This window comes from Curcuma longa, chromosome 4 (assembly GCF_044706935.1).
Source record: "Curcuma longa cultivar G26 ecotype Majalengka, Jawa Barat chromosome 4, ITB_CL_G26_1.1, whole genome shotgun sequence".
Classification (NCBI taxonomy): domain Eukaryota; kingdom Viridiplantae; phylum Streptophyta; class Magnoliopsida; order Zingiberales; family Zingiberaceae; genus Curcuma; species Curcuma longa.
The window spans coordinates 11,932,160-11,954,437 of NC_133864.1; the positions used below are offsets into that span (position 1 = coordinate 11,932,160).

At 33.3% G+C, this 22,278-nt stretch overlaps 2 protein-coding genes across 2 annotated transcripts; one reads left to right on the forward strand and one right to left on the reverse strand.

Annotated features, from left to right (window-relative positions):
* Positions 1-119: 119 nt before the first annotated feature.
* LOC141828382 (uncharacterized) lies at positions 120-7,114 on the reverse strand. Its single transcript, XM_074715810.1, has 6 exons — positions 6,929-7,114; positions 5,212-5,266; positions 4,644-4,714; positions 1,891-1,940; positions 655-797; positions 120-581 (listed from the first exon to the last, which is right to left on the reverse strand). The coding sequence occupies exons 2-6, from the start codon at positions 5,238-5,240 to the stop codon at positions 386-388; spliced, it is 489 nt and encodes a 162-aa protein (XP_074571911.1). The 5' UTR covers positions 5,241-5,266; positions 6,929-7,114; the 3' UTR covers positions 120-385.
* A 2,560-nt stretch (positions 7,115-9,674) lies between these two features.
* LOC141828317 (SEC12-like protein 1) lies at positions 9,675-20,224 on the forward strand. The gene is made up of 10 exons (XM_074715723.1): positions 9,675-9,977; positions 10,069-10,169; positions 12,237-12,369; positions 14,845-14,936; positions 15,673-15,772; positions 15,859-15,931; positions 16,011-16,131; positions 18,993-19,112; positions 19,480-19,550; positions 19,635-20,224. The coding sequence occupies exons 1-10, from the start codon at positions 9,810-9,812 to the stop codon at positions 19,808-19,810; spliced, it is 1,155 nt and encodes a 384-aa protein (XP_074571824.1). The 5' UTR covers positions 9,675-9,809; the 3' UTR covers positions 19,811-20,224.
* The last annotated feature ends 2,054 nt before the right edge of the window (positions 20,225-22,278 follow it).

Genomic DNA, 22,278 nt, shown 5'->3' on the forward strand with positions numbered 1-22,278 from the left:
AAATGCCAACCTGCTGTTTAGTGCAAGGGATAAATTTAAGAGTAGGATCCCTGAAGTTATCTCCTAGTGAAGACATGGAATAGTTCCATCAATTGGTGCAACTCTCTTTCCATAACACTACTGGATCACAATCCCTTGGTGAGGCATATTAGCAGACACGATCAACCACTGATGAATATTTGGAAACAGATGGGGGATCGAATCACATGTAACATACTCAAAAATCACAGAAAATGACTTGCTACATGCTATATCAATACCATACTTGCTACTCAAAATATGCATAGACAAACAACAGCCACATTCAAAGAAGACGAGGATTAATTTTTATATCGCCAGGAAACTGAGGCCAAATAGTTGAACGATGCAGGTAAGAAGCAATGCGTCATATATCCATCAACTGAGAGCCAGATGAGGGTTTTTTCTTCTTTTTCTTGCTCTGTTTTTTTCTGGAGATCTGTTCCTTGACTGTTTCTGGAGGCGGCTGAGTCCTCCTTAGATGTTCTTGAATGGCAGCGAGTGGATCCATCTGGAACACAGGATCATCCAGCACCTGCTTCAAGCGAGCACCTTCTATTTGGCTATAAAATGCATCGCATCAGCAGGTGAAGATAGTAGAAACGGAAAGAAAATTACAAGAGTTCAAGTAATTACACTAGTTTCTGCCTGTCCTTGGAGTTTGGCTTCGAGTTTTTGGAACTAATAGGCCTCTGGATGGTATTCAAATCTGGAAGAAATTCGGAAAGGGCTGAAAGATCATATGCCTTCAACTTACGCTGTCTTCTCTCTCTCTTTTTCTGCATATACAAGACCAGTTAACTTCAAGATTATAATCTGGTAGTTTTTGATCCAGCCACTTTTGGAACACAGAATTATAATCTGGAAGAGTTGTACACAGCGCTAGATGCTGAAATTAATTGAACCATGCTGTCATCTAATATCATGGTGATTGCATACAGCTAACAAAGGAAAATGTGTTTTAATTTCAACATACCTTAAGTTCATTGGCATAGTTATGGACCATATGCAGACTAAATGTAAAAAATCAGTTAAGCTAAAAACTAGAACCCATTCTACATACAGTATAAATGCAACGTCTCCTTTAACTTCCCTAAACATTTGGTGAAGCCGATTAACATCTACATGTCAACTATCTAATATGTCAATCTCGAGTAGTTTGTTTCCATGTGGGCTTCCTGCTTACCATGATCTAGTGTTAACTCATGGGTACATGGTATGACTTCAATTTGTTTTACTGGCTATCCTTCCAATATATAGTCCTTACTAGCAATCTGACAATCTATATCATATTCATATATATAGTCCTCAAAAGTAATCTGAAGGTTTTGAAAACTATCAACATTAGTTCAGCAAATTTAATTATAATTTTTCTAATGATGGGAATTTGACACAATTATAAATGAATATGTTTTGATTTTCCAGTACAATGCTTAGTAAGTGTAAACCTAAAAGCACGAGTAGATATTGATTATTGAATTCATAATGACAACTTTTTCACATATGTCATAGTTACATACCATGAAGAGTTTGTCCGAGCTAAGTGTTTTAGTTTGAAAAAAAGATGTGTTGCAATATACACAGTGAATAAAAAACATTAGCAAATTCTCACAAAATAATGACAACGTTCAAGTTGGAGAACATGGCCAAAGTACTGAAGTATTTTCAGAATATTGTCAAGAATGATTAAGCAGTTTTCAGGACAAAAACATATTTGCGACTAACAGTGATGTCACCCTATCATTCAAAAACCCTAATGATATACTAGTTTCTGATGCACATAAAAGAAGAACCACCCCTAACATTATTTATCACGATCAAACAATGATTACGCAAGAAACCAAAACAGTAAAAGAAATAAAGCTCAGTTACCTTGCCAATTGATTTTTTTGCACTCAAGGAAACAACAGCATCTTTAACTTCTGAAATGATGGCATAAAATCAAAATAATATTTTTTTTTCAGGTACAAATTTACTTGATAAAGAAGCCAACCACATTTAAAGAACAATCATAGACAGCAAAGGAATACCACAACCTCATGATTATGATAAGTTGATCAAAATAAAAGAAATCACCAGCATGAAAACTCAGTTATACATGAGCAATACTCAAACAATTTAAATATTCCCATGGTAATAATATTTTAGTAATTCCAAACATGAACTGACCCAAGTTCTGTTTCACATATGAAAAGTAAATAACAATAGACCATATAATAAATTTCAAATCCAGATAGTTGGGCATGTTATCATATTACATCATTACCAGCTACAAGTAGGACTTTAAGTTTGCGATCCCTAAAATTTAAATAAGGATAAATTCTCAAAATTAATAATAATTGAAGAAGTTAAGGCGTGATGAGCAATTTTTGAGGTTATATTTAATTTATTTGAGGAGGATGAATTGCGATTAGAGGTTGATTATAAGTTAGGTTGAGTTAGACTCAAATTTAAGTCGATTTGGTTTTTATTAGAGTTATATCAAACCACTATTGATGCTAATTGGAGTCCAATTTTGGTGTTAATGAGTCTAGAATTATGTGGGTTCAAATCATGTTCAATTTAGATGTGTTTTAACCAGATTATGGCTGAACCAGATTTGTTTAGGGGTGGACTGGTTCAGACAAGTACTTTGTTTATCTTGTGGATGATAAATATAATCATGCACTTTAGGTCCCACAAGGTATCCAATAAACAATTTTGATTCAGGTTAAAATTTGTCTTTGTCCAAATGTTTAGCATATGCTTCACAACCTCAAACCCTAGGGTAAGAAAGATTCTTACCCTCCCATATCTCTTACCCTCCCATATCTCATATGAAGTCTATACAAACATTAAGGGTGCCTTGTAGAGAACATTTATCACAATATAAAATGCATATTCCCAAATGAGCGGCAGATCACTTTATATCATCATAAAACAAAACATGCCCAACAAAATTTGGTTGCTCCTTTCAAACATACCATTATGTTATGGTGTCTCCAAAGGAGTCAGCCAAGAGACAATCTCCTTTTCTCTTTCAAGTGATCTAAATATGTTGTGCTGTATATAAGTATTTGCCACTTCAATCCAATCAAAGTGCCTTAATATTCTTCCCAGTGTGTCTCTATACTTTAAGTTTGTACTCTTTTAAAAGCTTCAGATCTATGTTTATCAAGAATATGCATGACTTGTCATCCGAAAAGCTTATAAAGTAAGCAAAGCCTCCATGCCTGTTTGGACATTGGATGGCATACATTCGTATCTATCAGGTCAAATATAGCTCCGGTTCACTCATCTTTCAATGACTTGGTCATCCTGCCAAGTAAATAAGACTCACATACCTCAAATGATTCCTGATCAAATGAGGCTAAGTATTCATGCTTTTGAAATTTGCATACGCATTCTCATATGCATAACGTAGATGACGATGCCAATGATGAGCTTTATTTAGATCACATGACTTAAGTTGCTTGGAGTCTACATGATACATGGGAGAGTTGAGATCTAGAACATGCAGACTGTTAAGTGATTTCATGATAATCATCTCTTTTATAAAAAGAACTATCATCCTTAAATAAAATGCATTCTCACACTTGTTCATACAAGCAACTGAAATAATGTTTCTAGTCACAAAGAAATATAGTAGCAAACAGCAATGACAAATGGTATATTCCTACAGTTAATATTGCAACTTTTACACAGTTCCCCATGTGTAAGTTTATCTCTTCTGAAGCAAGTCTCCTCGTCATCTCTACCCCTTCCAAAAAGCGCAAATGTGAAGACCACATTCAGTATCCAATATCCATGATCATGGTTTAAAAGGCAATGAGATTTATTTCAATCACGTGGATACCTAAAGTATAAGCTTCTAAAGCTTTCTTCTTCTTCACCTCCGCAAGCAGCCACTTATAGTTGCATTTTGGATGACGCAACTTCTAGCAGCGGAAGCATATGCATGCTTTTTTGTCTTTAACTTAGACTTCATCTTGATGTCACTAGAAGATCCAAAGGACTTCTTGTCCTTATTATTGTGCTTCCTTTTTCTTTGCCCCTTAGAAACACCCCAGGTTCAAAATCTTGAGCCATGTCGGTATTTTGGTCTTTGACTGGAACAATAATGTTTGGATATCGTGCCAACATTCTAATGTATTATATAGATGGCGAATTGGAGGTGGAAGGATAAAAGAGATGAAGAAGCAAAAGAAAAGGACAACTATATGGTTAAGTTCAATGTTTGTTTTCCATTTGGGATATTACGATTTTAACATCGTTTCGTACGGAGAGAAATTACAAAAAGAAATAAAAAAGTTATCTCAATTTTAGCAAGCCAAGGGGTGCTAAGTCTTGACATGAAGTGGCCCTTGTCAACATGATTGGCACAATGGTACAATGACATGATTCACAAAATAGAAGACAACAAGTTGACATAATATTATAAAATTGGCAACTTAACAAAGTTTCATTATTGTATCATCTTCAACTTGATTGAAGCCCTAAAGATAGTATATCTATGCGTGTCATTAATAACTAAACTTGCTTTAGAACCAACTGAACTGCTTGGTAAGTATCAACAAACAAAAATGAAATGAATAAACTTATATCTAAATACAAAGCAACAATGATCCACATGAAAACAAACTTACTTGCATAGAACTTTTGCTTCTTTTCAAGTTTGCGCTTAAAGCTTTTGGATTCCTTTATTGGAGAATTAGATCTGCAGAAGAGATTAAGTTTACACTCACTAGATGATAATTTGCAAAAATAATCAGCATGTTGAAGAAATTAATTTGTACAGCCTACATCTAAACATGTTTGACAATCTGGATGACATGTAAGCAATGAAGGTATTGTATCCAACAATATTGGACGTTGACAATGTGGAAAGGACAAAAACTTTTTTAAAAAAATAAAAGAGCACCTGGAATATCTTTAGGAAGCTTGAGCATTTTAGCAGATTTATATAATTCAACAGAAATTTTCTTTTAGATCTATCAAAAGAGTTAGGGAGTCACTGAATAATATAAGCATGCAACAAAATCTAGAAGATAACTCATATACAAGTTAAGTATAAGAATCATCATTTTTGTAGAGATAATGAAACACATGGAAAATTTATGTCGATGGAACTGCATGATAGAGAGACTGGAACAGGGGGAAATGCATGATTCTGGAAAAGGATAGATGAAGGGAGAAAGAAGGGAAACAACTTACTCCTTTGTGCGCTTTTTTTCTTTTGCCATCGCTGTCCCAATGCAGTTGGAACCCACTGTGGTCAAGAAGCACAACCATAAATTGAAACAAAAATACATGAATTATACAAATACAACAGATTATGGAACATGACCACATGCAAGCATCCTAACTCTAGTTCAATTCGAAGTACCAAATAAGTAAAATTCTGCTAAGAAACAACCCTAAAGCATGCTACGTGAAGGAGAAGGGCAGAGTATTCTCCAAATCTTATGCATAAGGAACCGAAATCCCAGTATTTCATTAAATCAATATGTCTGATCAACAACGTGAATCCAAACATGATAGTGCATAGCAAGGCAACACACCACAGAATCAAAACCTCGATCGTGCAGACGGCAGCAGAAACATAATTAGGATGATAGAGGAGCACTAAACATAGGGCAGAAAAGGCCATCAGTCTTGAGGAGATGGCTGAAGCCGCCACCGATTCCAAGCTGATCCGTTTTAAGGGAAATTATGATTTAAAATATCCCCAAATATTTGATGCAAACCCAAAAGATACAAATTGTCTCATTCAAGCTTCAATGTTTGATAAAATCATCTTTCTATTATAATTATAATATGGAGGAGTTCAGAGCTTCAGGAAGAGAACTACAATGAGAGCATTTATTTTCTTCATCTAAGTATATAGAATATCTCAATGTATAAATTAATAAGGAATCTTTTGCATTGCAAATCAATAAAAGGAAAATCTAGTTGCATGTGATTGGGGGTTTAAACTAGCTTAGCCAAGCCAAACTTAGTTGTGTTCAAACTTATTTATTTACTTAAACGAGTTTAGCAGAGCCAAACTTAGTTGTATTCAAACTTGTTTATTTACTTATCAAGTTTGTTTAAGCTTGTTCATTAGAAAACTTATTGAGGTTATTCAACCTTGTTTATTAAAATTCTTATCAAGCTCAAGTTAGAGTTCGAAGTTTTTATTGAGCTCAACTAACAACGTTGTTTTCCTTATAAATTAGATTAAATATTTATGTAATATGTGAAATATATATATATATATATATATATATATATATATATATATATATATTAACATATTATGAATTATTTATGATTACAAAAACTTATAAATTACTATATTTTTATGTGTTTGAATAAAAAATAAGAAATAAATTTATAATTTTTATAAATTTATTAATTAAGATAAATCCAGTCACCAAATGATAAGACCATGCCGATCTCGATAATTGATATAAAAAACCTTCAACTGTTTTGTCGCCAGTAGCTATGTAACTCCCATCGTCGCAATTGTTAGTGGTCGCTTGACGCATCCACATCACACAAAGTTTGGTCGAATGCCATTAAACATGTTACTATACATAGATACTCTAATCAACCAAACAAATCCCTTGTTCAGACGGCAGCACCAATCTAATCATTATCAGTAGTAGAAGCAATCACAGCAAAAGAAATGATTACCTGTTCTATACTAACACAGGTTATCAGCACCCAGGAAATACAGAATTGCCTACATGTCAAACCATGAATTGCCTATTGACAACCAAGCGCGTTCTCTTGTCGAGTAATCTACCGAATAATGATAAATCGCAACAATCCTAGGCAGGGCGAAAGCCTAGGGTTGAAAATCCAAACCAACAGCCGGAGGACGCCCCTAGGGCTTTATTTCATGAATCAAAAGAGCGAGGAAGGAATCAGGGCGACGAGATCTCACCAGAATCAATCCGGTGAGGGAGAAGAGAAAGGAATAGCGCTTCCGCTTGCGAATGCCCGAGGATGGAGATCGCGCGAGAGGGGATCGCGACAGCGATCTCTCCCAATGCGAGGCTTCTTGAGACTTTAGGCGATGAGAGGAGGCGGCATCCGCCGCTACTAAAACAGGTAGGACGGTGAACGGGTGAAGGAGGTCAGGTTTGAAGATGCGCGAAGGCTGTCCTATTGAAGGGAAATTTTCATTTTTAATTTTGATTTAAAATATTTGATGCAAACCCAAAATTTTCAAAATTTCTCTTTCAACCCTCAATGTTTGATAAAATTATTATATTATAATTATAATATAGAGTATTTTTTTATAATTTAAATATCTAACTTTTCAAATCGATTAATTTTAAAAATGATTGATTCAGTCTCACAAAAGTTTCCCATCGATCATTATGATAAATCTTAAAAAATATAGATGGATCCTCATAGATGATCTACAACCACTAAGATAAATTCGAAAAGCATAATGGGTCCTCATGGATGATTTAGTATCACGAGTGATTAAACCATCATAAACATATAAAGCGCATTGTTTGAAAATTTAACTTTTATTATATGAAAGTCTATTCTATCTTTTATCATGACACTAAGCCCCAAGGGGTCTTCAGAGATTTTTTTAAATTGTAGGAAGAAATATTTCATATTTGACAAAATCAAAATTATCACACTTTTGATTTTAAAAAAACACACACTCCGACAAGGACTAAAAACTTGAACATAGTGCTAAATATATAAGAGTCCTCACCCCTAAATTGAATAAAAATAAATATTATAAAAATATTAATTGTCTTTAATTTGGAACATAAAACATATGAAAAATGGATAGAGATGTAGGTAAAAATGATAAAAAAATCTCATATTTTAAATTATGATATATAAATAAGAGTAAAATAAAAAATAAAATATATATATTATTGCACATAGTTTGTTTTGGGATGAAATATTAAGGGTAATTAAAAAAGAAAAGAAAATTATAATTTTTAAGATATAAGTAGCAAGTTTTAAACATAAAATCTAAAAAAATTAAATGGTGAAAATTAAAGAATGTGAAATTAAATACCTTTAAGGGTGTTTGGTTGAGGGTTATCATTGATAACCTTGGTTATCTGTCCAAGGTTATCATTGATAACCTTATTTGGTTCAGGTTATGATTGATTCCCAAGTAATACAACATCACCGCCACATCAGCAAATGGGTTATAATCCGGTAATGTGATTACCTTGGCAGCCTAAGGTTTTCTACGATTCCTGAGGTTAACAAAAATTTTTCCATGATTACCCTCCGATTTCAAAACTAAGTCAATTATATTAAAAGGTACTCTGAAATCTAATTAAAATCAAATTATTTAATTCAATAAATTTTAATTTAAATAGTTATAAATTAAAAAATAATTTATTGTAAATTAAAAAAAATAAAATTAAAAAATTATATTTATTAATTTAATGAAATATTTTATTAAAATAATTATTTTAATAAATTATTTTATTAAAAAATATATTTTTTAAATTTAAAAAAATAAAATTAACAAATTATATTTATTAATTTAATAAATTATTTTATTAAAATAAAATTATCATATTATCTTTATTAATTTAATAAATTATTTTATTAAATAATCATTTTAATAAATTATTTTATTAAAAGAAATATAAATTTATTTTAAATTTAAAAATATAAAATTAAGGAATTATATTTCAATTTAATGAATTATATTAAAATATAATTGAATGAAGGATAATATAGTAAATATAAAACTGGTTATGTTTTATTCCCTTCAAATAAATAAAATAAACCAAACAACATTAGGTTATGTTTTATGCCCCATAACCTTGGTTATATGATTACCTGGTAATTACATAACCAAGGTTATATATCATAACTTGAACCAAACGCACCCTAAGGAACAAGGAAGGCATCACATGTATTGGAAGACTTACATGATGACTATAATATGAGATAAAATAATATTAAATTTAAAAATAATGATAAAAACATATTTAGTGAGTCAAGAGGATCGTTATCATCAAATAAAAAAAACTTAACGATGGAATAAAAAAATAATGAAAAAATAGATATCCTATAAATTACTATACACTTATTTTTACTAAGAAAGTTTTTAAAATATACATTAATCAAGAAAAGAGACTAAACAAATAACGAGTAAAGTCAAAATAAAACTTCCAATACTCATATTTAAAATGAAGGCATCTATAGAAACTATACACTTATAAATTATTATACACTTGTATTAAAAAAATTTAATAAAAAAAAGACATCTATAGAATAATTAAATTAAGAGATGATAATCACAAATATAAATATAAAGATGTTAAAATATTAAAAAAATAGGAATTTAAGAGATTTAAAATAATATGGACACGATATTTAGAATTCTAATAAATATTTTAATTAATTTATTATTATTTGATATGATCAGTAAATGATGATTTAAACTATAATATTTGATGAAACTTTTGGAAGAAGGATATTTTAGAAAATATTATATCCTTTATGAATTCCAAAGCAAGATATATCCGTTAAAAATGTTTAGAAGTCTGAGCGTCCTTGGTAGAACGCCGCCGAATGTATGAATTTATTCGTTTTTTAGCAAACCGTAAATCGCACTTGTCTGATGTCGCTTATGTAAAAAAAAAAAAAAAAAAAGTCAAAACGGCATCGCCCTCAGAATATTCCCCGGTTCAAACCGTAGAACGCCTTGAACAAGCCGACAGCGTTCTTCCGGCGTGAGGATCGAAGTTTGGTCGCCGCCTCGTTTCTTAAATCCCCCTCTCTGTCTCTTCGTGGAAGATCGGTGAGAATCGGAAGAGGAAGAGATGGAGGGCGACGACACGGCGGGGCCGGCGACGTGCGCGGCGTGGATCCGGGGTCCGGACAAGCGGTTGCTGGTGGTTTTGGGAAGGGCGAGGAGTTACTCCTGCCCTCCCGTGATCGACATCCTCGAGTTCGACCCCAAGACCGCTTCCCTCTCCTCCGATCCCCTGGTTCGTAAGCTGTCCCCTTGCCCGTCTTTTGCTTGTCGCCGTTGGTTTTTGGGGTTACGTTGACCAAGAGTGACATTGAATTGTGTCGCAGGCGAGGTTCGTGATCAGGGATGAGGAGGGAGGCGAGCCACTGGGGATAGCGGTGCACCCTAGTGGGGACGAGTTCGTTTGCTCCACTGCCAGCGGCTGCAGGTGAACATTTCATCTATTTTACAGTTTGGGGGTTTCAAAAGATTCGGGTAATTACTACTTGTCACGTTACTTTGTCGTTGATGTAGATCTCGATAGTTTGGAAATAAAAGCTAATTTAGACGATTTAACTCTATCTAAGATAGTTTACTCGAACAAGCCTCAACTTGTGGTGAGTAGAATTGAATGCAACACCATTACTTGAGATGTACTTTGAAATGCATAAGGTTGTATATTGATTATTTTGGAATGCAACTTCCACCAGACTTCAATGCTGATGATTGAAATTTTACTTGTCAAGTTTTTCCCAGGTGAATTGCACCAGTTGCCTCCTGATCATAATATCATGCCTTTTGAGTGTTGGAATTTGGTTTTCTTAATAAGTTGGTTGATCAAGTAGACCTTTGCAGATCAAATTCTTGGGTGAATTAGAAATTAATGTCCAGTATAGTTGAGTAATGAAGGCATTGACTCACACATGAGCGTGCTTTGTAGATGGAAATGCACGAAAGCTAACTCGAGAATGTGCAAGTGTTAATTCTCGTGGGACTAGTATAAGAGGTATAATTGGCTAAGAAAATAAGATTACAAATTCCAGAATTTGATTAGGATGGAGACTGAATAAGTCGGTCCAATTGAATCGAGCATAAATTAAACTCAATTGAAATTTGAGGTTCAAATTAAATTTCGTAGCCATTGTCATCTGCCACTCTGTCCAAATAGCAAACAACAGACAAGTAAATGCACACAAACAACGTAAATAGGTGTGCCTTGATTTTCATGTTAGGTAGTGACAACTTAGGCTTCATCGCTCGCACCATGCAGAGATCGATATAAAATTCTGCCTTCTCAGTTTCTGTGCCTCCATATGAAGCTGGTCAACAAGCATGCATTCTCGAGTTCACATCATACTATAATGTTGTTTGCATCAAACAAAACAGTAAACATAACTTTCCCCAATGAGAAGGGGAGAAACATACAATGTACACTGAATCATGTGTTCTCTATCTCTCTCTCTCTCTCTCTCTCACTCTCTCTCTCTCGCCTCAGATTCAATGACACAGAAATTGTATGAGTCTTAGATAGGAAACACCCTTTTTGGCCAATGAGAAGTAGAGAAAAAACACCATGCAAATACCACACCCTGCAGATCCTGCATTGGCCTTCTCTTTCGCATCTCATATGCGTTGCAAATCCTTTATCACTTCCCCAATAGTTGTACCACTGTTAACTACATTATCATGCATATCTTTTATCACATTAATATAATAATTTATTTTTCTTCTTTTTTTACATATATTTTTCATTAGTTTGTCTTATTAAATTAATATCATCTATGGGTGAACTTCTGAACATGAAACTAAATTGATTTTTGGATGTATTTTTCTCATCTCTTATTATTTTCCTTTGGATAACTTTTTTTCTATTTCATGTTATGACTTATCAATTTAATTTTATATGTGTGGACACTAAAATAACTTTTCTTCTATTCCTGTGACAAATTAATTTTTAAGATTTCATTGAATATCTTAATTAAAATTTCGTAATATTTTTCTCTATTATTTGAAACAAATCAATGATTCCTAAACATATTGTAATTTCAGTCTCTAAGACAAAACTTTCCTTAGAGTACTTAATAAATAATTTATAAAGTAATTATTCCATCTTTCCTTGAATGCATTGACTTGAGCATGAAACCTTTTGTTTTTCATTTTTGTGCTTTTAACATTACCTAAACCTTTACACTTTCTTACTCTAACTTAAGCAATCAATAATTGTTTTTCCCCTAATTCTTAGTTAAGATTATCAAAAAACTGAATTTTTATTTACAGTATGTCGAAATGGATCATTTTGTGATAATCCTACATGCTTAACTAAAAAAATTAGTAATGAAAACTTATGATATTTCAGAACGATTTTCATGTGAAAGATTCTTGGAATTTCTTTTCCCTTTATATTTTGTCCTCAACAAATCAAATGCTTCCTCTTTGTAGAATGACAAATTTATTGTTTTTGCTTTTAACTTTCAGTGAGGAATTTCAGAAAACAGTTCATCTCTTTTTTTTGCAGATTATATGACTTAGATTATCACAATTTGGGTATAAAGATTCTAGCCAAGGATCTTCCAGCTATCCAGTCCATTGGCACTCAGAAATGTCTGGCATTTAGTACAGATGGTTTGAAATTTGCTGTCGGTGGAGAAGTATGTATTTTCTTGCATCCTAGACTATTCATTAACTATAATTCTCTATCAAAAAAAAAAAAACAGATAATCAGTTCACACTGTATGCAAGAGCAAACCTTTCTTCATGCCTTATTTCTGATTCAGAGTTGCAGACAGATATTTACATTAGGGAATTGCTTTTTCTGATATTTGCAGAGTAGCATTATGATTTATGGCCTTTATACATATGTAGAACTCTTTGCATGCATATTTATCTATTACAAGTCATAACTTGGACGTTGCACAAATAAATGTAAAAATTAACTTAAATAAATTAAATTGATTTATAATAAAAATCAACCAGAATTATATTAATTAATTTTCAATTTAAAATGAATTTTAAAGCTAATATTAATTGAATCCATAATTAATATATTTGAATTAATTATCTAAATTAAACTAAATCTTTACAAAATACCATAATTTTTTAATTTCACAATTTATTTGAAAACAAATTTAGAATTAGTATGATAGTGTAATCTTTCAAACTTTAAATTTCAAATTTGAGATTGATTTAAAATCTATATAATATTAAAAACTGATAAGATAGCTTTAAAATTAGCTTTTAGTAATACAAAATATGATTACTAAAAATTTCTTAGAAGTATAAAGATTGATAAATAAGTTTCACAATTAATATTTTAAACTTTTGTAAAACTTCGGAATAGTATATCATCTTAGATTGTTATAGCTTCTATATTTCAACAACTTCCAAAAACTCTTTCTGTCATGCAACCTCTGTCAACTGAAACATCCAAGTAACTTTTGCAGAATGTCTTTGGAATAACAAAGGGGTAGGAACACTGCACAGTTTTATATTCTTGTTTGTTTGGCTACTTTTTTAACACATTTGTTTTATGGTGGTTGTCAAGATTGCTTTCTGGTTCTTAGGATCTTACAATCCAATTTGACTTAAATGACCCAAATCCCAAGTAGGATTTGCATTAGCCTAGATCTTATGAACCTACGATTCGGATTCTATATTTGCATATCATTTCCACATAATATCTTAATCCCAATAATCATGACTAAATGACTAGATAGATATATGTATATTCAACTAGACATTTTAAAGTTTGATATTAGAAACGCCAAGACTAAAGAAGGCTTGGTCAGTAATGATAAAACAGAATAAAATTTATTTTAATATAGATGATAATATATTAGGGGATAAAATCTAATGACGTAGGAAGATTCATATAGCCGACCCATTAGTGGAATAAGGTTTGGTTGTTATATTAGAAATTGCTAATTGCTATATAAATATGGAACATGAATTTCATTGTCTTTCATATTTTTACTATCTAAATATTTTTATTTATCCTTTATGATATTAGAAGGTAATTGTTCATATCAACAACATATTAAGGTTAATAGATATGCTAAATTATAAATATCAAATATAATTTTAGAATATTTTAATTAAATTGTTAATTTATGATCTTACGCTCCAATCTTCCAATTTGAACCTATGGACCTCTTCCCGTTCCTAGGTCTAGGTAGGATCTCGATTTTGACAACCTTGTCTGCAATATATTACTGCTAGCTAACATAAGTTTCTATTGAAACTTCTTTTCTTCATTACAATACGTTAAGGTTAATATATATTATAAATTTAAATGCTAAATATAGTTTTAGAATATTTTAATGAATTGTTAATTTAGGATGTTATGCTTTGCTCCTACAATCTGAACCTCAAACCTCTTTCGGTTCCTAGCTAGGATCTCCATTTTGACAACCTTGTTTGCAATATATTACTGGTAATATAGTTTCCAATAAAACCTCTTTTCTTAGACATTTTACCAAAGGACACACTCAACTTTATTGAATACCCCAAAGGAGAAAAGTTAGTGGGCAACTGATTTGAACTTAATTGAAATATATAAAATGAAAAAAGGAGAAAAGTTATGCTGGTGTGTAGGATAAATCTATATATACAATGCGTGCAATACACAATTTCGAAAGGCATGGGATTTCCAGTATTTGAAAGGAAAAAGGAACAACTGAAAAGCTTCTGTTTTTTAATGTTGGTTCATTTGTTTTGCTTTTTTGATGTTTGATTTTCTATCTGTATGTCCTTTTCTCATGCCTTGGATACGAGTCCATCTTTATGTCTTTATCTTAGGCCTTGGTTAGGAGGCTGATTTAATAGTATTAATAAATATTAATATTTAATACTGTTGTTTTTTTTTCAAATTAAAGATATAACAAGTGACATTGTGTAAAAATAGAGCAAATGGTGTGTGGTTTCAAATTGAAGGTTAGTGGGCAACTGACATGTACTTAATTAAAATATATTAGTTGAAAAATAGAGAAAACTTATGATGATGTGTAGGATAAATCTATAACTAATAAATACAATTTGTGTACTACACAATCATATAATGAGTGTGTTTTGATGCTCTGCTTCAACATCTACTTAATTACACAGTGTTTTTTTTTTGTTTACTTCAGGATGGACATCTTAGAATAATTCATTGGCCAACCTTGAATTTTCTCTTGGATGAGCCAAAGGCTCATAAATCTTTTAGAGACATGGATATCAGGTAAAGCAGCTCTTTTGCATCACTCCGTATTTCTCCTCTTTTAATTACATTTCATTATCATTGATATGCTCTTGCACAGAATAGAGGGATATCTGAGTCCCACACTACTGTGTTTGGACTTGTTGTGAAGTGCTCATGCCTACTTGTCTTGCGTATTTTTCAGCTGCCCATATGTTGATCTGATTTTCATCATGTTAAGCAACTTGAAGTTTGGATCTGATGACCTATTTAAACTTGTTTTCCATTTATCTATTCTAATTGGGGTAGAAATATATGAGATAATTTGTTAACGTGGTGTGGTTCTGATAAGAAGATCCTTAAGTAGAGATATAGTCATTAACCTCCAATAGCATTTGATACAGCAGATAAATAGATTATTATGAAATTGTTTAAGATTAATCCTATGAAATGCAATGTATTCCTGATTATAAGTATGGGTTGGAACATGAATAAACTTGATATCAAAGTAGCTGAAAATTTGTCAAAATATGAGCTACATGTTAGAGTTGCAGAAATATTCTTAATTTGGAACTTCAGTAACTAATTAACCGTAACTGGGATCAATTTGTAATTATTAATTTTTCCTGAGCTAACCGATTAATTATGAGTTTTTTCATAGGTTACTTTCAAAATAGTGCTATCACTAAATTTACCTCTAAGTGTCACACATTATTTATAATTATCATCATGGTGATGGGTTGATACTTACATAGTACATTTGAACTTTATTTATCAGCTTAGACTCGGAATTCTTAGTTTCAACATCTACTGATGGTTCTGCAAGAATATGGAATATAGCTGAGGGTGTTCCATTAGCTTCATTAACTCGCACTGCAGTAAGCTTCCCTTTAGCGTCATGTATTTGGTGTTTATAAAGTTCTGAGGTCTGTTGTTTATAATGTCTTTCTATGGCTTGTTTCAGGATGAGAAGATTGAGTGTTGCCGATTTTCTAGAGATGGAACCAAACCTTTCTTATTTTGCACTGTCCAAAAAGGTTGCTAACCATCAACCTAAAAAAGTCATTTCAATTACTACTTATTTTTCTGAATAGTCACGAGTTTGGCTGAAAATAGGTAATAAAGCGGTAACTGCAGTATGGGATATTAGTTCATGGAACAGAATTGGTTATAAGAAGCTAATGGGAAAGCCTATTTCTGTTCTTTCAATTAGCTTGGATGGGAAGTACCTTGGACTGTAAGTGCTCTTGGAAATTTGTTATGTTTAATCCAATTGTTTATACGGGTATTTAATTTTTTTTAATGAGAATAAGCCATGTTCCACTCTTAATAAAATGCAATAGTTGGTAAATCAAATTCACATATAAAAACCATCAACCACGCTGAAGAAAGTTTTTCAGGACATCTTCAACTGATGGAGACAAATGACACTTTCCTCAAAAATAAAAATTCCATAGGCCAATTTTTAATTTGGCATACTTTGGATAATGGTAAGCCTATTTTGAAAAATAATGTAAACTTTAGTAGTTCCATGTTGAAAGTTAAAGTTTGAGAAGTTGAAGAATCAGTCAAAAATCAAAAGGTGTGCAATCATGTCTTTATTCTTTGTAAGAAATCCTAAGAGTCAATCAAAGTTTATGAGTCATGTATGTTTTATTTCCTATGTCCTAAGAGTCCACCTTTTAGTATAAATGTGTGTATTGTTGGAGTATGAAATAGAAGAGTGAATATTTTTTAAAAAATCTAAGCTTCCAGATTGTGTGATATAATCTGTCTACAATGCGATGTCTAGGATTTGTGTGATGCCTAAGTTTCTACATCCTTCACCAGTTTTTAAAACTATATATTTCAGTTTTCTACCCCACATATCTTTAAACAATCAAACCCTTTTCTGCTGCTGCTGCTGCATCAGGAACTCTTATTTTTCTTGTCCTTTCTCCCATCTCAGCTTTTCTAGGCATATTATATCCTGTTAGTGTACCTTGGGTTGCAAGTTATCTTGGGAATTTGTTATTGTTTGGTCCAACTGTTTCTTAATTTTAATGAGAATAATTCTTGTTTCACGTTTGATGCAATGCAACAAATATTTTGATAAATCAGATTCCTACACAAAGGGTCATCAACTGCACTAAATGTTTTTCAAAGTTATCTTGAACTCTTATATTTTTGTATTCTTTTGCTCTTTTTAGCTTTTGTACATGTATTATATCCTTTACTGTACCTTGTGCTGTAAGTGCTCTTGGCAATTTGTTCCTGTTCAACTCAAATGTTTATACAGTACTCATTTTTAATGAGAATAAGCCTTGTTTCGTGCCTAATAAAATGCAACAAATGGTTTGATAAATCAAATTTATATATAAAGAACCATTGACTGTGCTTAAGGTTTTTCAGGTGATCTTGAATTATGTTTTCCTGGGCTTTCTCTCTTTTTAGCGTTTCTTTTGTATCCTCTTATTGTACCTTAGGCTGTGATTGCTCTTGACAATTTGTTACTGTTTATTCAACTATCTATATGGGGTTTTGATGAGGAGTAAGCCTCATTTCACCCCAAATAAAATGCAACAAATAGTTTGATAAATCAAATTCGTGTAAAGAACCATCGACTTCGCTGAGTTTTTTCAGGTCATCTTGCACTCTTATATTTTCCTGGCCGTCTTTCTTTTTGGTGAATTTCTTCTTTTCTCATGTTTGATATTGCAGCTGTAAATAATGTGATGATCACTTTTCTTTAAGTATATTCAGCAAGGTTGTTCTCAAGAATTACATCTTTTTAATACTTGGGATGACTGCTAAAATCCCTATAGGTACTGGTTCTCCATTACCCTAATTCCTTTGGGATGACTGCTAAAATCCCTATGGGTACTGGTTCTCCATTACCCTAATTCCTTTCAATAGGAAGTCTGAGGTAGTTGTGGGGCTTTGAACATCTCAAGTTTCTCCGGTGTAGGGAATATGTTGTCCAACTTCTGTCTTCCTTAGTAAACAAATTACTCCTAGGTCAAATAGTTTCTATCTTGAGATATTTTAAGAAGAACCAAGTGTTTGTCTAATCCAAATATCTCAAGGCTATGTTTATTTGTGTTGAAAGCAAAGCAAGGAATCTGAGAGAAAGAAGTAATTTCATGGAAGGAAGTCAATACATGTGTTTTAGCTAGGTACGAATGCAGTACTTAGCAGCTTAGTTTGAAGTCTTTCTTCCAAGGTACTGTTATTCTCAAGTTGTAGTTTGTGTCTTAACTGGGTTTTGGGACTTTGTGTGGGCTTACGGAGAGATAAACCGAATGATGGAGAGACCACTGCATAGATTCAGTTGACTGAAGTGTAAACCCAATTGGAAATAAAAGAGTTCGACAGTGGTTTTAGGTGGTGGTGTGCAAATGTTATAGGTATTATAGAAGAGGCATTGGATCTATTGATAAACCTAGTGGAGTAAGAAGGGAATGTGTTGGAGAAGGAAACAATAGTTGATAAAAATCAAGGGAGGAGAGAGGCAAGGCAGAAGAGAAGTGGGAATCAGATTGTTTAGATACCTCTTGCCGCAGAGAAGGGTAGAGGAGAGGGGACAGTTGAGGGAGAAAGCAGGGAAAGAAACTAGATGAAGATGAAACAACTTCAAGTTGATTTCAGTGAACACGTAAGCTGCCTTTAGATAAGAAGTAGATCCAAGACCCCTGCCAACTTCACTAAACCCATCATATGTCCAATTTTTAATACTAAGCACCCTGCAAAACTAAACTAAGGTTCCTGGATAAAAAATTAATTAATTTTTTCAATATGAGGTTGCTAAATAGCTATGCTTTACTACTACTGCAACAGTTTGTTCCACTTGCATCATCTCTCTTACTCCATATCCGGCTCTATTGTAGTTCCTATATCTTGTTTTATTAGCCCATCTTACCATCATTATGCAATTTCCATGCTCCGTAGAGCATATTCTCTGAATAACAATCTTAGGATGAGTATGATAATTGTTGAATGAACCTGTTTTTACATGCTAATAAGTTAAAGACAGTGATATGCGTGTAGAAATAATTATTTCTTAGCTTATACATGTCATTCCTTTGTCAACGAACATTTGGCTATCATTTCTTGAAACAGTGGCAGCCAAGATGGTGATATGTGTGTAGTTGAAGTGAGCACAATGTCAATTTCTCACTTGAGTAAGAAGCTTCATCTTGGCACTCCCATTTCATTGCTGGAATTTGCTCCTAAAGAAAGGTATCGACATTGTTTACATGCTTAAAGTAAGCCAGACATTTTGTTGGTGCTTCTGTTTTTCTCACTCTCTGAATTACGAAGTTTTTATTTCAAGACAGGAAGGAAAATAGTTTCATCCGCAACTTAAGATGTTTGCGAATTAAAATCTCATAAAAAATATTTACTCAAATAGATAAGCAGGTAGCAAAATATTAAGGCAACTGATGGGTAGTAATTGACAAGCTGGAAATTGCATGCTTTAGATAGTTTTTTTCCCTTTATTAGCACTTTCGTTTAATAACTTGTCAATTTACATTTACAAATATGGGGTTTTCAGGCCGAAGATGGTCATCTAATTAGTTCAAATTTTCCCTTGCGGATCATGCAGGGTTGTTATTTCTACTTCAAGTCACTGGGGGTTCAAGCTCACCAAACTCAATGTACCTGCAGATTGGAAGGGTATATCATTCTATTTCATTCTTAATTTTCTCATATTTTATGATTTAGGGCTTTAGGTTTTGTTGTTTTTTTCCTCTCTTACAGAGTGGCAGATCTACTTGATATTGGTGGGCCTCTTTTTGGCTTCACTAATTGTGTTCTATATATTGTATGAGAATTCTGATTCATTCTGGAACTTCCCTCTTGGCAAAGACCAACCTGGAAGATTTCGACCCGGGGCCTTCGCCGATTCTCAACCTTCAGATGATGGCCCTTGGTGAGGACTCGAGACTCATGCCAAGTTCGGTCTACCGGCAAATCCAAGATTCGCAATAGCCTACCTATCTCGATATCCTCTAAATTATTGCATGCATTCGAGTGTTTTCATTCATGCAAATGGTCCAGAGATTGACTGCTAACGCCTGAGGAGATTTTTTTTTTTAATGGCGACTATTCAGGGATAAAGAAGGGCAATGCCTGCCATTGCCCTGTTAGTGGCTTCTCAACGTGTAACTTCATAAGGGTGTGCAGAGAAAGGTCTCACTTATTGAGCAACTGGATTTCCAAATGACAGAGCTAGTTATCTGCAGTAAATTTAGGGCTTTTTCACCTCACCCTCTGGGGGAATGAAATCTCACACACATATTTTTCAATACAAAATAATCTCAAGTTTAATTTGACTGAAACACAGAAAAGCTTTCTTAGTTACCATCTCTAGCTATAATTAATATAACTCACCACTAGTCCACCTCCACCTAGCTAGAGCCTTAGGGTACGTACTACCACCAGTGCCCATATATGATACATGATATATCTTCTTTCTGTTGCTGGTTGTGGATTGTGGGTTGTGGCTGTGGGGACTTAGCGAACTGTAACAGGGCTGGAAGTGCAAAAGTAGTAGTGTCAGATGAGGAGTATATAATTTGCAAAAGGATCGAGTGGAGTCAGATGGATTTTATATATGCAGATATGTGTTGCCTCGAGAGGAACTGAAGGTGAGCATGCATATCTAAAAGCTACTGCTCACCTTGCCTTGCTCGAAAGTCACTAGGTCAGCTGCATGTGAAACCTGGAGGTGGCAGAATACATATGTAGAAACTTCATGCTCAGCTCAGGCCATTTGTCAATTACTTCACTGTTCAATGTGGATTGTGGGGAGGGAGAATGAAAGAGAGACTTCATGATGAATGAGTGCGAGAATGAATTATACATACAGCACAGGCAGGCATGCCGCCATTTGCATTGCCTTGGACCTCTCTCTCTCTCTCTCCTTCTCCGTCTCCTTCTCCATATGCAATTGAGCCAACTAGATGAACTAACTTCACACCGTAGTCATGTCACTTACAAGCAATGTGTGGGACTTGTTAGCCTTAGTCAACGTCATACTTTAGCAAATTTATTCTGTAGTAATTAATTTAACTATGCCCTGTTAATCATGGTCATATACTTGCTTAGGCACGTTGTGTTGTAGGTGATAAGATGATACCCATGACTTTTGAGTTCGAGTTGATTATACTTCTTTGACTTGTTAGCATCCACCAAAGTCTAAAGTTATTTACCCAACAAGTTCAGAGTTGTATGAGATAGATACAATTGGTAATTTACGACTGCCTACCTACCTGATTGACCCTGGACTAACTTGTTGGGCTCGGTCAAATTTGGGACTTAGGAAGATGAGATACTGGTCATTTGGAAACTCGAAAAGTTTTCCCTCATTTCCATTGATGATTGAAAACTCATAGAAAGTAATGGGAGATGCAATTAAATAAAATTTCACTTAAAAGTCCGAAATGCAATTACTTATAAATACTCATTCTCGTAAGCCAATATATGATTAGAAACATATCACTTCGCCCCATCATCAAGAGCAATGATGTTCGATGGCATGAACTTTATTGATTATTAATTTTCTCATGGGAATTGGATAGTAAATTGAAGTGAATGAATCTCTCTACCTCTAAATCGTTATCACCATGTATGGTTATTGGATGCTAAATTTGGTGCTCACATTTGTGCTTTTGTGCAAGGGTGGTTAAGGTAATAGGAAGGCTTACTTTAGGTGAGGCTTAAGAGTTTCTAGGCTTATTATAAAACTGCATGCCATGGCATGGCATGGGTGTTACTAGCTACATGCATGGTTTAGGGTTTTGGTGTTTTAAGTTTAAAAAAACAGGTGTAGTGAGGGCTGTCTGTCTGTCTATCTATCTGATTTCTGGATGTAGAGGGGTTGGTTACTCCTCCATGGATGGGTACGCAAGTTTGGTTTGGGCATGCAATCATCGACTGGATGGCTGTAAGGGTAGGGTGTCACAGGAGATCCCAAAAGATTTCCTTAAGATATCACTAAAGATACTGTGTCTTCTCTCTTACACCCTATCATCTACTGCTCTTCCTATCTCTCTCTCTCTCTCTCTCTCTCATGTTGCATGTGTCGACCCTTCAATTTATTATCATTTTATCCATGACATGATGGGGGTGATGACCAGTGATGAGGTTTTTTTTTTCTAAATAATTATGATTTAAAATTTACACAGTATTTATATTTGGCATTGAGTAATTAGTGAAATTAAGACGTTTGGTCGATCTCTGATCGTTTTTACTACTTTTCTCTTTCTTCTTGTACTCTTCCTTTTCTTCGTATAATTACCTCCTTAATTTTATGACTTTATATATATATTTTTAATTCTTTCATTTATTCTCATCTATTAAATTATCTTAATTATAAATCACAACAATCAAATCTTTATTG

Bases quoted from the DNA above. Each gene is read 5' to 3' on its own strand.
- LOC141828382 (XM_074715810.1), bottom strand. From the start codon at position 5,240: ATGGCAAAAGAAAAAAAGCGCACAAAGGA. The intron at 4,715-5,211 runs GTAAGTTGTTTC...TCTCTTCTGCAG, and splicing joins GAAAAAAAGCGCACAAAGGA to ATCTAATTCTCCAATAAAGG. The intron at 582-654 runs GTAATTACTTGA...TGCATTTTATAG, and splicing joins AAGGACAGGCAGAAACTAGT to CCAAATAGAAGGTGCTCGCT.
- LOC141828317 (XM_074715723.1), top strand. From the start codon at position 9,810: ATGGAGGGCGACGACACGGCGGGGCCGGCGACGTGCGCGGCGTGGATC. The intron at 14,937-15,672 runs GTAAAGCAGCTC...TTTATTTATCAG, and splicing joins TTTAGAGACATGGATATCAG to CTTAGACTCGGAATTCTTAG. The intron at 19,113-19,479 runs GTATCGACATTG...CGGATCATGCAG, and splicing joins GAATTTGCTCCTAAAGAAAG to GGTTGTTATTTCTACTTCAA.